The sequence below is a fragment of the Talaromyces stipitatus genome, genomic scaffold, assembly GCF_000003125.1.
Source record: "Talaromyces stipitatus ATCC 10500 scf_1105507295527 genomic scaffold, whole genome shotgun sequence".
NCBI lineage: Eukaryota > Fungi > Ascomycota > Eurotiomycetes > Eurotiales > Trichocomaceae > Talaromyces > Talaromyces stipitatus.
The window spans coordinates 2,407,019-2,420,830 of NW_002990114.1; the positions used below are offsets into that span (position 1 = coordinate 2,407,019).

The 13,812-nt window shown below is 45.9% G+C and overlaps 4 protein-coding genes and 1 pseudogene across 4 annotated transcripts; 2 read left to right on the top strand and 3 right to left on the bottom strand.

Moving 5' to 3' along the window:
* Positions 1 to 258: 258 nt before the first annotated feature.
* On the top strand, positions 259 to 1,209 carry TSTA_089340 (annotated as a pseudogene).
* A 2,188-nt stretch (positions 1,210 to 3,397) lies between these two features.
* TSTA_089350 (alcohol dehydrogenase) lies at positions 3,398 to 4,402 on the bottom strand (the record flags this gene model as incomplete). Its single annotated transcript, XM_002478616.1, has 4 exons — positions 3,398 to 3,448; positions 3,520 to 3,937; positions 3,997 to 4,283; positions 4,334 to 4,402. 4 exons carry the CDS (start codon positions 4,400 to 4,402, stop codon positions 3,398 to 3,400), a joined length of 825 nt encoding a protein of 274 aa, XP_002478661.1.
* A 638-nt stretch (positions 4,403 to 5,040) lies between these two features.
* On the bottom strand, positions 5,041 to 6,459 carry TSTA_089360 (mandelate racemase/muconate lactonizing enzyme family protein; the record flags this gene model as incomplete). Its single annotated transcript, XM_002478617.1, has 3 exons — positions 5,041 to 6,017; positions 6,084 to 6,306; positions 6,373 to 6,459. The coding sequence occupies 3 exons, from the start codon at positions 6,457 to 6,459 to the stop codon at positions 5,041 to 5,043; spliced, it is 1,287 nt and encodes a 428-aa protein (XP_002478662.1).
* Positions 6,460 to 6,999: 540 nt separating this feature from the next.
* TSTA_089370 (C6 transcription factor, putative) lies at positions 7,000 to 10,025 on the top strand (the record flags this gene model as incomplete). Its single annotated transcript, XM_002478618.1, has 6 exons — positions 7,000 to 7,169; positions 7,198 to 7,335; positions 7,445 to 7,479; positions 7,529 to 7,645; positions 7,704 to 9,120; positions 9,176 to 10,025. 6 exons carry the CDS (start codon positions 7,000 to 7,002, stop codon positions 10,023 to 10,025), a joined length of 2,727 nt encoding a protein of 908 aa, XP_002478663.1.
* A 379-nt stretch (positions 10,026 to 10,404) lies between these two features.
* TSTA_089380 (Ste20-like serine/threonine protein kinase, putative) lies at positions 10,405 to 12,642 on the bottom strand (the record flags this gene model as incomplete). The annotated part of the gene is made up of 4 exons (XM_002478619.1): positions 10,405 to 12,056; positions 12,113 to 12,429; positions 12,493 to 12,523; positions 12,591 to 12,642. 4 exons carry the CDS (start codon positions 12,640 to 12,642, stop codon positions 10,405 to 10,407), a joined length of 2,052 nt encoding a protein of 683 aa, XP_002478664.1.
* Between the last annotated feature and the right edge of the window lie 1,170 nt (positions 12,643 to 13,812).

The following is a 13,812-nucleotide window of genomic DNA, read 5'->3' on the forward strand; positions in this document are numbered from 1 at the left end:
ACTTACACTTCCACTATGGTGATTGGTATTTACGTGTATGACCAGCGTCAGATATATGCACGTGTAGCCTCACTTTGTGGTAATGCGGTAAATACGTGTACTCGAGACAGTCATGTGAGACGATGCAGAGCATGGCTCCTAGCATTTGATGCAGCTGAACTAAACGATCGTCTTTCATCTCTCAAGCTCGATCTTGAAACTCTTATGATTGCATCTATCTGTCCATCTTCTTTTAATAATGCATTAAAGTGATACGAGATGATACCAAAGTTGTATGGCGACTTCGAAATCGCTATTATACGCGTTTTGCCCGTTGAATTCGATGCCGTAGAGGCTCTATTTGACGAACACTATGACTACGCAACGTTTGAAAAGGAACACAGAGACGGCAACTTTTTTCGGGCTGGTAGAATTTGCCAACATAACGTGGTGCTCGCATGTTTGCTAGAAATGGGAAAACGAAGCGCTGCTAGTGTCGCATCGAGTCTACAAATAAATTACTTTCACGAATGTATACCTGACGCTACTGGTTGGTATTTGCGGGGGGGTTGCCCTACCCTTCGGGAAAAACAGGAGATACGAGAGAGGCAGAGATTATATTAGGGGACCTTATCATCAGTCCCAGCATCGTCGAATATGATCTCGGGAAGCGATATCCCGACAGGTTTCAACCCAAGGGAGGAGTTATAGACACTATTGGTCGAGACCGACGTATTCGCACGCTTCTATCTGCCCTGAGAACATCTCGATTACAGAACAAGTTCCAGCAGAAGCTATCAGATTACCTTGCAGATTTTCGACAACCAAATCAAAGATGGGATTATCCAGGTGCCGAACACGACATACTATATGAAGCAAGCCATCGACATAAACATCACATTCCAAGTCCCGAAAAGAGTTGCGTTTGCAATGTTTGTGAGTCTTCCCAGGATCCTGTCTGCGACGAGGCACTTGAAAGCGATTGCAACAAGCTTGGCCGCAATGGGGTGCTGGTGAAGCGTAACCGTTTTGCTTCAAGAAATGCTTCTCCCCGTGCTCTAGCTCTGGGGATACTGTGATGAAGTCAGAAAAGCATCGTGATGAGCTAGCAAAAAGCGCAAAACTCGTTCGCTTTGAAATGGAAGAGGCAGGGGTATGCGACAGCCTAGGTTGTCTCATCATAAAGGGAGTCAGCGACTATGCGGACAGCCACAAGAATAAAATGATGCAGGAGTATGCCGCGGCAACTGCTACAGCCTGTTGCAAAGCCTTTCTCGAGATTCTATCAACAAATTTTTAAAGGAATACACTTTTGCTCGTTGGAACCGGAAGATCTACTTTACAGCGACTTCAAATGACTTCTGTTTATGCGTCTGTCGAGGGTCAGAGTGACTATCGGTGGAATTTCACATCGGTAGCCTCTGATATCGATGACATGAAACACCATTTGAATGCTCTCCAAGAGGAGCTGCGTCGAATCAAGGATAATATTACAAGCCCTTTGGCCGGAAGCGTCTTGATATCGGGTGTTACTGAGGCAGCGAAAAGCAACCAGCGAACGTTCCGAATTTCCCAAGATGTAGAATCTTTCCATGAATCGATGTGCTGTACCGGACTTGGCAAAATAATTTGTCGGACACTAATCCAGAGACAGACCATAAGGACGGTACCAGGTGGTGAGAGCTGTACGCAATACGCAACCACGACATCGTTTATTTTCCATCCTGCGTCTTGGCTCATCACGATCGGATTCAAACACGGATTAGAGGCTATCACTACTAATTCTCGAACCGGATGGAAGTACAACATACTCACAGTTCGTTCAGTGCCAGACGATGCACTTATATTCAAATTTTGCCGTCTTGGTGACGTGGATGCTGCCCGTCTCCTCTGCCTCCGTTCTAGATGTTGACAGTTGCCGGTGGGCATCCTTACATGTATGTGCTATCTCACTTATTCATGATGGATCTCATTTTAATATCAGCTGGAAACTCTTATAGAAGCTCGTCATGCTATGTTCTTTACTAGAACGAATAAGCTAATGCTTTCCAACTAATCCAGTATGCCATGAGGAACAGCCATTTTGACTTGGTCAAGTTCCTTATAATGCAAGGCGCAGATAATGCGGCAAGCTTGTATTATGGGAACTCGTAAGTAAATGTCTTGTCATCGTTCTTGGTTTGGCCTAATGCATGTGCAGAACACCCGCTACTTTAATAACCTGGAACGTGGAGCTCTGGAGATGCTACATTTGTTCGAAGATTGTATCAATTTATCTGAACCTAACTCTCATGGATAGGATATTTTTGAAAGTGTTATCTTCACGCCACAGATCTTCCGACGGAGGGATCCCGGAGATACACGTTGCTAGGTACGGTGTCGTTTCTTTCTTTCCCCGAAAGTATCAAACGGAGCCGATTCTCGGCGGACATAGTGCTAGAAGCATGAAATGGGGCATCTACATCTCGATACGGTCGTCAGATGTTAAGAGCCTCCAGTTGCTCTTCGATTTCGATCGTCGTTCTGAAATCCCTCCAGAAAAGCCATTTGAGGGTTGGGAACATCTCGCCTTTGAGGTGGTTAGAGTACCTCATATTAGCACAGACATCCTGCATCATCTTATGGATAGAGGAGTAGACATTCACCGTATAAATATTGGTGAAACTCCGACATCATTATCCCTTTACTTTTATTTTCTATTCCTACCCAATCTTGATGGTTTTATCACGTCCGATAGTTCAACCGCACATATTCTAGAGCAGTCTTATTGGCGTCCTGATACTCTCCGAACTTACTTTTCTCTTTGAGCCTATGTGAGGATCGACCTTACAAGATAGAATCTACTGATGAGTTTTCGCGGTCCCTGTCCTGCCAAAGACACCGTTTCCCCTCTTATTCATTCTTGGATGAATGGAGGCTATTTATAGAGCCTTGGTAAGGGAAATTCAAATATAAAATCATATCATTGTCTTCGTTCCATGCTGCAGGAAGGTGGCATGTACCTTGACGAGGAATACTTTTCTGAAACACTACCAGGATCAAGGCCTCTTTGTGATGAGGATGATCGAATTATGCCTAGACTTCAACTCTGCAAACGCCAGGGCGGCTCATTTTGGTTGTTGGAGGAATTTTATCGCCATGGAGATACTTGGAAATTTGATTACAGACTAAGCGAGATATGGTGTGGCGAATGCATAACCAAGTATATAGTGAATTATCATCTTATGAAAGAAGGCGTTTCATATATGTCCATGAATCCATTGAAGATCACCGTTTATAGTCGATGATACTTCTTTGTGGACGAGTATCAAACCTGTCCCATTTTATCCTTTGGTGAGTCTAAACTCCGGGCCATGTGCCAATAGCATACAGCATATATTAATATAGACAGGATTAGCTGGCGCGGTATCAATCTTGCTTATTGTAGATTCACAAACAAACCGCCGTCAACCAATATCTGTGCACCAGTCTAAGCCAAGTTAACCCATCTACCTCTTTCAAAGCAACACCGAGCAGAAGCAAAGAAGGAGAAAAGCTTACGACATAACCACTCAGCTCATCCGAAGCCAAAAACACCGCCGGTCCCGCTAAATCCCTCGGTTGTCCCAATCTACCCAGCGGTATCCTCCCTTCCATATACGTTCTCTTCTTCTCATCACTCATATCCTCATCATTCAACTGCGTCCTAATCGTCCCCGGCAATAACGCATTACATCTGATATTATACTTCCCCAATGCAACTGCGGTGGACTGCATGAGTGATAAAACGCCGGCTTTGGTGGGACAGTAGTGGCATTGTTGACCACCCCCTACCAGAGCTGAGATGGAACTTATGCCGATTATTGAGCCGCCAGAAGGGGATTGGTGAAGAGCCATTTGGCGGCCTGCGGCTTGTGTTGCGTAGAATGCCCCGCAGAGGTTGATGTTTACTGTTTGGGAGAGGAGGGAGGGTTCAATTCTTTGTTGCGTTAGTATGCATCTCTGTTCTAATTCGGGAGGTGGGAAAGGACGAGGTACTCTAAGAATTCAGCAAATTGGCAGACGCCAGCATTACTAATGAACACATCCAACCGCTCAAATGCTTCAACAATCTTGGCCACGAAATCCGCCCCTGTCTCAGGTTTAGAGATATCGCCGGCCACGGTGATGAACTGTCTCGTTCCGTCTATTGAGCTGTGATTGAGCTCACGTATCACGGCCTCTGCATCTTTATGGAATGATTTAACCAACGACTCATCATTCGGCCCACCGAGATGGTTAACGGCAACTTTTGCGCCGTGTCGAAGGTAGTCTAGTGCTATTTCCTGGTTGTTGTCAGCTCAATCCTGAAACAGAGAGTGGGAAGGGGATGTACCCTGCCGATACCAGTCAGACCACCCGTTATACCGCATACTTTGCCTACTAAAAGCTGAGGGGGTGCCATATTTTCTCTTGATATTTTGTTAGGGTGTTGAAAATGTTGGAGTTTCTGTTGCTGTTCTTCTTGATGGGATGTTCTTCTCCGCAAGCTATTTCCCGGAACCCTAACCTTCGCGTTCAACGCCGTAGTTATACCAGGTAACAATATATACAAGTCCCATCCGAAAACCTAGACAAATTCATTCTCAGCGGTTCACCAGCTGAGGATTAAGTTCCGGTAATATGCACACACATGTTGTCACGAAAAGCTGCCTGTATGGAGTTACTTCTCTGGTTGACCCCACACAATTCGATATCACGGCTCGGTATTTCGGGGTAGTCCACACCGAGTCCGAAATCACATGGGGGTATATTGCCGATAGCTCTACCTTTTTTTTTTTTTTCTGAAAATTGGTTGCTGGAGGACTTCCAAGGCCCAACGTTACTCGAAATATCAGTATTTTGACCTATATGGTGTCCATGGGAGAGCTGGTATTTGAATATAGCTTATTGTATGGTATTAGGGGAAAGAAACTAATCAATTGAATAATTTCAAGATGATCTACCAAATATTCACAGCCATGGCCCATATATTCTTGCTAAATGTGAATAAACACATGTGTGTTAGTCTAGCTGCATTACGAATCCAAGCTATACTAGCCGTTATTCACCGTTGACTTGCTCTTTGGTCGGCTCCTCTGTCGAGGCTGATGCTGGTAAGCTCTTAGCAGGGGCTGGGTTAAGAAGGGCAGAAGCAGGAATCAATGGAGCCTTTGGGTTTAACTCAAGGCCGAATCCCGGCTTGTCGAGATCAGTCACATCCAGATATCCCTTGCTCGGGATGGGTTCGTTCAAAAAAAGATTTCCAAACACAGGTTCCACGCTCTTGCCATCAGGGGAATTGGCGAGGTATTCTTGGAATGGAGTGTTGGGTTGAGATACGACGAAGTGGTACGAGTATGATCCGGATGCGTGAGGAACCACGGGAATATCGTAAGCAGCTGCCATGGCGGAGACTTTCAGTAACTCTGTAAGGCCACCGAGCCACATGACATCCGGCTGGATGATATCCAAATTGCGTCCTTCGATCAACTTCCTGAATCCATATCTGGAATATTCGTGTTCACCAGTGGTAAATTTGACTGTTGGATGGGCCTTTTTAAGAAGAGCATGGCCGTCAAAGTCATCAGGGGAAAGACACTCCTCCCACCAGTCAATGTGCAATCCCTCAGCCTCGGCGCGCTTGACGAGTTCTATCGTATAAGACACATTCAATGACATGTAGCAGTCCACTCGGAGCGGGAAATCAGGACCGACAGCTTCTCGTTGCTTACGAAGGTACTCGATATTTCGCTTCAGGCCATCAATACCCTCATCAGGTCCATACGGAAGGGCAACCTTGGCGCCAATGAAACCAGTTTCTTTTGCTATCGCGGGCTGAGGACCGGTGCAGTAGAAATGTAATCTCTTACGAGTGGCGCCACCAATCATTTTGTAAACTGGTTCTTTGCGAATCTTACCCAAAAGATCCCACAAAGCCAAGTCGATGACAGAAATGACTGCAGTAGGGAGACCTTTACGCCCGTAGAACATTGAGCCGCGGTACATTCTCTCAAACATATCATTGATATCACGGGGATCTGTTAATCAATCAACTTAATTAGCCTTCTATGTGTTCTACGTCGACATGAATGTCCAGAACATACCGCTTCCAATCAAAAAGCGCTCGAAGTGTTGATGTACAAGCCAGCATGCTGGAGGTCCTCCAAACCCAGTAGCGAACCCCTTGGTGCCGTCACTAGCCTCAATCTCGACGCAGAACGATCCCAAGACATTAATACCCCAGCTGGTCCTTGATGCGCGGTATTGTTCCCATCGAGCCATTGGCGTCGATATCGAGCTATCGACAAGCCAGTGGCCTCCTTTCACCTAGAAATCGTTGTTGGTTAGCATTTTGCATGGCCCAGTCTCAATTGAAGCACATATTAATCTCACATTGTGGTAGTCTCCTCCGGAACCCACACCTTGTATAATAAATGATCGTACATGCTTGATTGTGGGAAAGGATGATACTGAAGCCATGCTGGTTTATGTGTCTGGATTAATGAAAAAAACGACAAACAGAGAATCAATTGAAAAATACTTTTCTATAAAGAGCAAGGGGGAAGTTCTTAAGGAAGAAGTTCAACCAAATACTCAACCACATCGGACATAAGTCCGTGGTGATGGCGACTCGCCCTCGGGGTAATGCAACCCCGAGCATCTGCAACCCCGCGACGCTGAGAATCTTCGCGTCAGGTTCGTTTGCTGGTTCGTGGTGATAGAAAGCTCTAGTTAGCCGAATGATTAATGCATGAAAATTATGCTTTGCAGACAGACACGTTCCTTCGCGAGAATGAGAGTTCTCCGTAGACAGTCTATGTAGGAAGAACGTCTTCCTGAAATGGCTTAGTGCGAAGCGGAGAAAGAATCTGGGGAAGATTCATTGTGATTGGCTACTATTCTGACTAAGCTCCTATTGTTGCGGGGTCTGGCCAATCAAGGTTTACGCTGCGAGGAAAGCGCTCCTTTCTGTCAGACGTGCAGCCGAATCTACAGATTTCTGCTTGTTCCTAACACTCAATGCTATATTCTCCTTCTCATCTCCATCTCCAAGAGCATGGGCTAATTATTCGTGCCATCTGCCAAGCTGCGGGTCTGACGGAACTGGCACTCTTTTGGGGATACCCCTCATACTCTCGCATGTACGCTTACGACCATATCTCGAGCGAACTAGATCATGAACTCTACTGGTAGGTCCTTTTCACAGACTGGGGACAGGCCCATGCCTGACTATGAGCAAGGTCAAAGTCCAGACGTGGAATCATCCGCTGCAGAGTCTGATAACGAGCAGTTCATGGGCTCGAATGGCGCCCAAGAATCGCGTAGGACTAAAAGAAAGCGTCCCTTGATGGTCTCGTGAGTTATATACTTGCCCTGCATCTTTGCGCTGCACCTTCTCTTCCTAAAGGCTAAAATCGCAAGCAACACACTTAGTTTTGTACATCATGTGAACTGACAATTGCAGATGCGAATTGTGTAAGCAAAGAAAAGTCAAGTGTGGTACGGATTATAAGACACATTGTTGGTCATTGCTGATTTTTATATGTAGACCGAGCTCAACCAAGCTGCGGGTGGTGCGCGCGTAATGGGCAAACTTGCGAATATAAAGAGCGCAGGAAACCAGGCTTGCGAGCGGGTTACGGAAAGGAACTGGAACAAAGACTCGGTCAGACATTTGCCGAACCCATCTTCAGTGTCGATTGCTGACTATAATCAATGAACAGACCGGCTCGAGGCGATTATACAGACACAAGCTCAATTGATCGAGACACATATCATACGCAATCAACACTTACAACACGACAACCACAATCAATGTCAAGAACCACGATTACCTTCCTATGTCTCTCATACCTCACCGTCGGAGCTCTCAGCAGCAACGGGACCCAGTCCCCAAAATTCAGTATTTCCTGGGGAGCCATCGGCATATCCAATAGCGCAAAGACTAGCCAACTCAACCCTCAGTCATCACAATGCGACAGGCGGTAGTCCATCAGCAATGTCTGCTAAAATACATCACACTCCCATGGTCTCCAACGGAATTTCTCACTCTACTCCACACTCTCAAGTTCCGTCAGTTCCTGACCGAACAGGTACCGACTTCTCTCACAACGATTCCTCATTGACTGTTCCTGTCAGCTTGTTCAATAATCAAGAGCAGTCGCTATCAAATTCCGAGCTTGAATTACCCCCTTATGATTTACTCTATGCACTAGTTGATCTATACTTTGAGCACGTCAATAGTTGGTGCCCCATCCTGCATCGCCGAACTACTTTAGATACTCTGTTCGGACCGTCTCCGTTGGAGGAAGCGGACCGCGTGGTTCTTCATGCCATTGTTGCAACGGCTCTACGGTTTTCTCTCGACCCGAGACTGAATGAGGCGAACCGGAAGCGCTATCATGAATCGTCGAAACAGCGAGTTCTGCTTTATGGTATCGAGAACTCTTCAGTTAAAGCCATTCAAGCGTTAGTCATTTTGTCACTGGATTTTGTTGGCTCTTCGAACGGACCACCGGGTTGGAAACTTTTGGCTCTGATAGCCCGTTCGGTTGTTCAAATAGGCTTAGCTGTGGAAAGGAATTCGGGCCTTGATGCGTCAATTTATCCGTCCATCTATACTTTAAGAGCCAATGTCCTACCTGACTCTGAGACATGGATTGAAGACGAGAGCCGTAGGCGCCTATTCTGGATGGTCTATTTACTGGATCGATACTCAACCATAGCTACGGCATTTGACTTTGCTCTGGACGAAAAGGAAATTAATCGGAAACTACCTTGCCGAGAAGAATACTTCATCGGAAACCAGCCGGTTGAGACAAGATGGTTCCGTGCCGCGGGAGATCACGGGAATCATTCTAATCACGGAGACAATGTAGATTCCTTTGGATTTTATATCGAGATTCTAAGCATACTTTCGCGCATACACCTGTTCCTTAAGCGGCCAGTGGATATTGGGGCGCTTTCAGACGTGGAAGAATGGCAAGCAACCTATCGCAAGCTGGATAACGAACTCTCTGCGTGGGAGTTCAATCTCCCTACTGAATATGCTTTTGGAAATGCATCACGTTTATTACAAAGCATGAAAAGAAAAAAGGGACTTCAATGTGACTGGGTGATGCTTCATGCTACATATCAAACGTAAGTACTCAAATCTGCTCGAATGCAATTGATTCCACTTGCTTACAACTATCAGAACTGTGATTCGCCTTCATTCTTCCGCCGCATATCCCACTACACGATCTCCCATATTCACACCCTCCTATAGTGCCAGTCAACGCTGCCTACTAGCGGTCGATAACATTTTGACGCTGACCCGACTCGTTGTCGAGAACAACATGCTTGACAAACTTGGTCCGCCATTCGCCTTTTCTCTTTGGGTTTCAGCCCGGTTATTACTCGTTCATGGATCAACAATTGCTCACACAGTGAGTCCAGATATCTATCTGTTTGTGGACACACTGGCGCAAATGGGCCGTCACTGGAAAGTCGCAGAACGATATAGCACGATTCTAAAGCGAGTCCTCGATGAGTATAGTGAATATGAGCAAACGGCAGGCACCGAAAGCGAGCGCGTCACACCGTCTTCTGTCAAGATATTAGCGGATATGCGACGTTGCGCTTTTGACCTCGATTTTTTGATCTCCCGACAGCCACAGCATGGTCCCAAAAGTAGCGCTGCATCCAACTCAAATGGATTGGTGCCATTGCAGTCTGCTAATTCTTCAGAAAGACAGAACGCAGACGCTGATGGCTCTCTTCTGATGAGTCGAAGCTTAACAAACACCGACTTTGAATATCTTGACGTATTCGGATTCTTCAATGTGCCTCGCGTACCAAACATGCCAACACCATTATCAGCACTGGGTATGACTTCACCTGACGGAAATGGTAATAACACCAACAACACTAATGGCTTGAGCACGACTAATCCCATGTCTATAAATGGGCCCACGACGATGGCAAACAATAATGAATTTAATATCACGAATTATCTAGTGCCAACCCCTGAGACGGATTGGCTATTTCCGCAACCTCATAGTTAACAGGTCTGTGATCTAGAATAAAATGGTTGATATATCATGCAAAGCCCTAATTTCTAAAGTAAATGGTGACAGAGTGTACAATAAGGAACGTGCAATATGTTTGTATAACAACTATGTATGTAATAACAAGTATGTATTGCTCTGTTATGAGGATACTCAATAACCTCTGCTTTCCCAAAAGTTGAAAAGAAACCCAACCTTAAGCCCACCGTAGAATGAAACTCCAAATGATAACTGAAACAAGAGACATAAAAATAGGACAGAAACAGTGTTCAACACACAATAAACCAAAATAAGCGAGCAATAACCAACAAAAGGAAGAGATATTGTAGAATGAGGTTTTGGAATATCATCATGGTGGACAATCCGGACTGAAAGTCTAGTTGCCCGCCTCAGGATCAACAGTATCAACCTCACAGTATCTGATGAGTGCATCGATAAACGCTTCGGTAGTCGATGACTGACCCATCTCCATGTCCACGGGTGCTTCCTGATCCAGTCTATCAATCTCCTTGAAGATACTAGCAGCTTTAACTGCTAGTCTTTTGATTCTGTCATGGGCGTACTGATGACGATGTGAGGCTTCCAGCGACATTCCGCCGGGGCTTTGTGCCATCACGGTCAAGGTATTATCGAGACCTCTTGCTCGACAGCGAAGTGCATGATCGAGAGCGGGGATGATAACTTCCCGGCTGAGGGTGTTCTTATCCGATGCCGCGGAGTTCGGACCACCTAATGATGATGTTGTTGATATTTGGGAGTCGACGCTCCTCCTTCTGTTTTCGCGAGTCCGTGCTGACTCCGATTGTCGAGGCCGCTGGGGCGTTGACATTGGTGGAGTTGGAAGCGGTTGAAAGGTAGGGAGAGCTTTTTGTTCGGGTAATCCAACGTATCGTTGGACCACTAGATTGGGAGCGGATAGAACAGTAGAAGAGGGTTGGTGCTGGTTTGGGGCGTTATAAGCTGATACTTGGCTGTTAACTGGCTTTCGGTTTATGTTCTCGCTAGCAATAGGAGTAGGTGCTGTCTGCTGTCGAGATTGCGGCCGAGAAGGAGTCGTATTTGGCGATTCAGCAAGATTCAAAAAGGTCAGGTCTGAGGCGAGAGCTTGTTGAAGCGCTTTGTCATAATCCTTGGTGGATGGGCTATCATTCTCCTTGTTGGTTAATGAAGACTTCTCTAGGCGAGATGATGGAGTCCCGGGATAAGCATGAACTGATTGCGGCTTTTGCGGAGACTGGGGTAGTGGGACTTTCGTCGGTGATGCAAAAGAATTCGGTATAGAACTCTTCTGTTTCGTAGGAGATTGCGGTGGGCTGTTGACGCGAATTGTTTCTTTAGAACTGTTCTCAACATCGGCGCTTTCACTCTTCGCTAATCGACTGGTGTCTGAGGACCAAGGATCATGGGCCTGATTGCGAACATTTGCTGCTGCGCCGGTCAACGCTTGAAGACCGGCATTCCTACCGGCTGGTCTAACGGTTCCAAAGTCCCACAAATCTTCATCGTCTTCAATGGACTTTGATGGTGGCGGCTGTTCATAGGTACGATCCTCGTCGTCATCCGGAGTGCCTCGTCCGTGAATTGCCTGCCAGCGCTCGTGCCGCTCGATCAACTCAGTCAAATAGGTTGTGCGCTTGGCTCTTTTCAAGAATGGATGTTTGAGCAGCTCTTTCGCAGTGGGTCGCTCTCTCGGATCGCGTCGAAGACACAAACCCACAAAGTCCTTGAACATCTTGCTGAAATTACCTTGGAGTGTCGGGGGATTATTCTTTGGAATCAAGAACAAAACTTTCATCGGGTGGATATCGGAGTAAGGGGGCTGTCCAGTCGCCAATTCAATGGCAGTGATACCTAGCGACCAAATATCGGCTTTGTAGTCATAGCCCGATTGCTTGATGACCTCTGGTGCCATCCAGAAGGGTGTCCCCACAAATGTATTCTTCTTTGTCATAGTGGCACTGAGTTGACCGGAGACACCAAAATCAGCGAGTTTCACTTGACCATTTCCACTGAGCAAGATATTGGCAGCTATGGAGATCAAGTTAGCTATATCTCCATAGCAGGTCAACAGAGCTTTGTCATACCTTTAATATCTCGATGTAACTTCTTGTCACTGTGGAGATAATCCAGTCCAAGGAGTAGCTCCCTTATTATGATCATGATGTAGTCTTCAGGTATAATGCCCGGCCGCAAAAGATCCGAGCAACTTCCGCCAGCGCAAAACTCCATCACTATCCAAAGGTCGGATCCTTTTAGATATGAGCCTAGATATTTGGTCACATAAGGTGAGTTCATGGTCGACATGATGGAGATCTCGGTGATGATGTCTTCCACCTCATCTTCTGCATTTTCGACGTCGATGATCTTGATCGCAACAGATTGGCCAGTGCGCTTGTCGACTCTGCATGGAGGAAGAGTCAGAACGATGTAATTGATGAACGGACGGGACTCAATGATCACATACCCTTTGTAGACTTTACCGAAGCTTCCACCACCTTCAAACGCAGCATTAGTACAACGAACAAAGAAAGCAAGTGCCCTGCATGTGAAATAATAACGTACCAAGGCAGTTTTGCTTGGTGTATAGCGTTTCTGGATCTGCAACCGCCTGCATTTTGCGTCCAATACAATGACGTTGTTCCACAGGATACGTGACAGGCGATTTGGTGAAATGAAAGTTGGGAATCGAGTATGGTATATGAAATTCTTCGATGCGTTTACGAAACTGCGCTTATGCATCGACAATCGAAGGATGTGGTCGTTGCTCCTTGTAAACAAGGGCGCCAGCAAGGAGTGGTAATGGACCCGCGATTGTTTCCCGTGAGCGCTCGAGATAGTGGTATTGTTATATCACGTCGGGGTCCGAATCTTTCAATAGGATTCGAAATATATTCACCAGGAATAATTGAATTGAAGTATAGAAAATAATTGGAAGCTGGTGGGAAAGTTCGTGGTAGAAGGAGAGTTGTTCGACGATTGGTCTCAAAATTGTAGCTGATCTTGAAGAATTAGTTCAAAAGATAGGATAATGATTTCTGATCACTCTGACGTCCAACAATTAGCTACTCATTCAGGCCAGGGCCCAGGCAGCGCTTTGTTTTTTGGGTAGCTCGATATCGCTTGCCTCGGAAATTATTGGGTGCAGATGCCAACACTTGCTCATGGGCATCCTCTCAATCAGTTGGAGCGTACAACACAACTGACATTATCATAACACCATAAACATCATCAGAATCATAACAACAAGAAGTAAATGAACAACAAACACATGCCGGTCACATCGTCCCATCTGTAGTAGCGGCTAAAAGGCGGCAGCTTGTAAAGTTGTAAACAATCGAGGGAGGTGCGATTGGCGGGGTCCGGTAGTTGTTGTATTGTATGTAATACGGCACTTGTATTGATACATCGTAAAGTCTCACAAGCGACGTATAGGAGCTCGCTCCTTCAGGTACACCGTTGCATTTATTGGCTGACTAGTCTCCACTCTGTTGTTGTTTATCTAGATTTTGTGTATTCTGGTTACGCAGCATGTTGTGGTATGTCTTTTATCACAACAGGCCAGAGACTATGTTAGGGCACGATCAGTAAACTCTATCGGGCTGTGCTGTTGGTACGCATCTAAATCAGGTCGTTATCATTGCAGTCAAAGCTGTCATCAGTTCTAATACACGAAAAAGGTGTTGATAGCCCTTTCTAGTCAAAATATGGACAGGCAAATGTCATTAATATCGTTGAAGGCAAGCATGCTGATGTGTCTTGAGAATAGAGATGGTAGACAGATCCA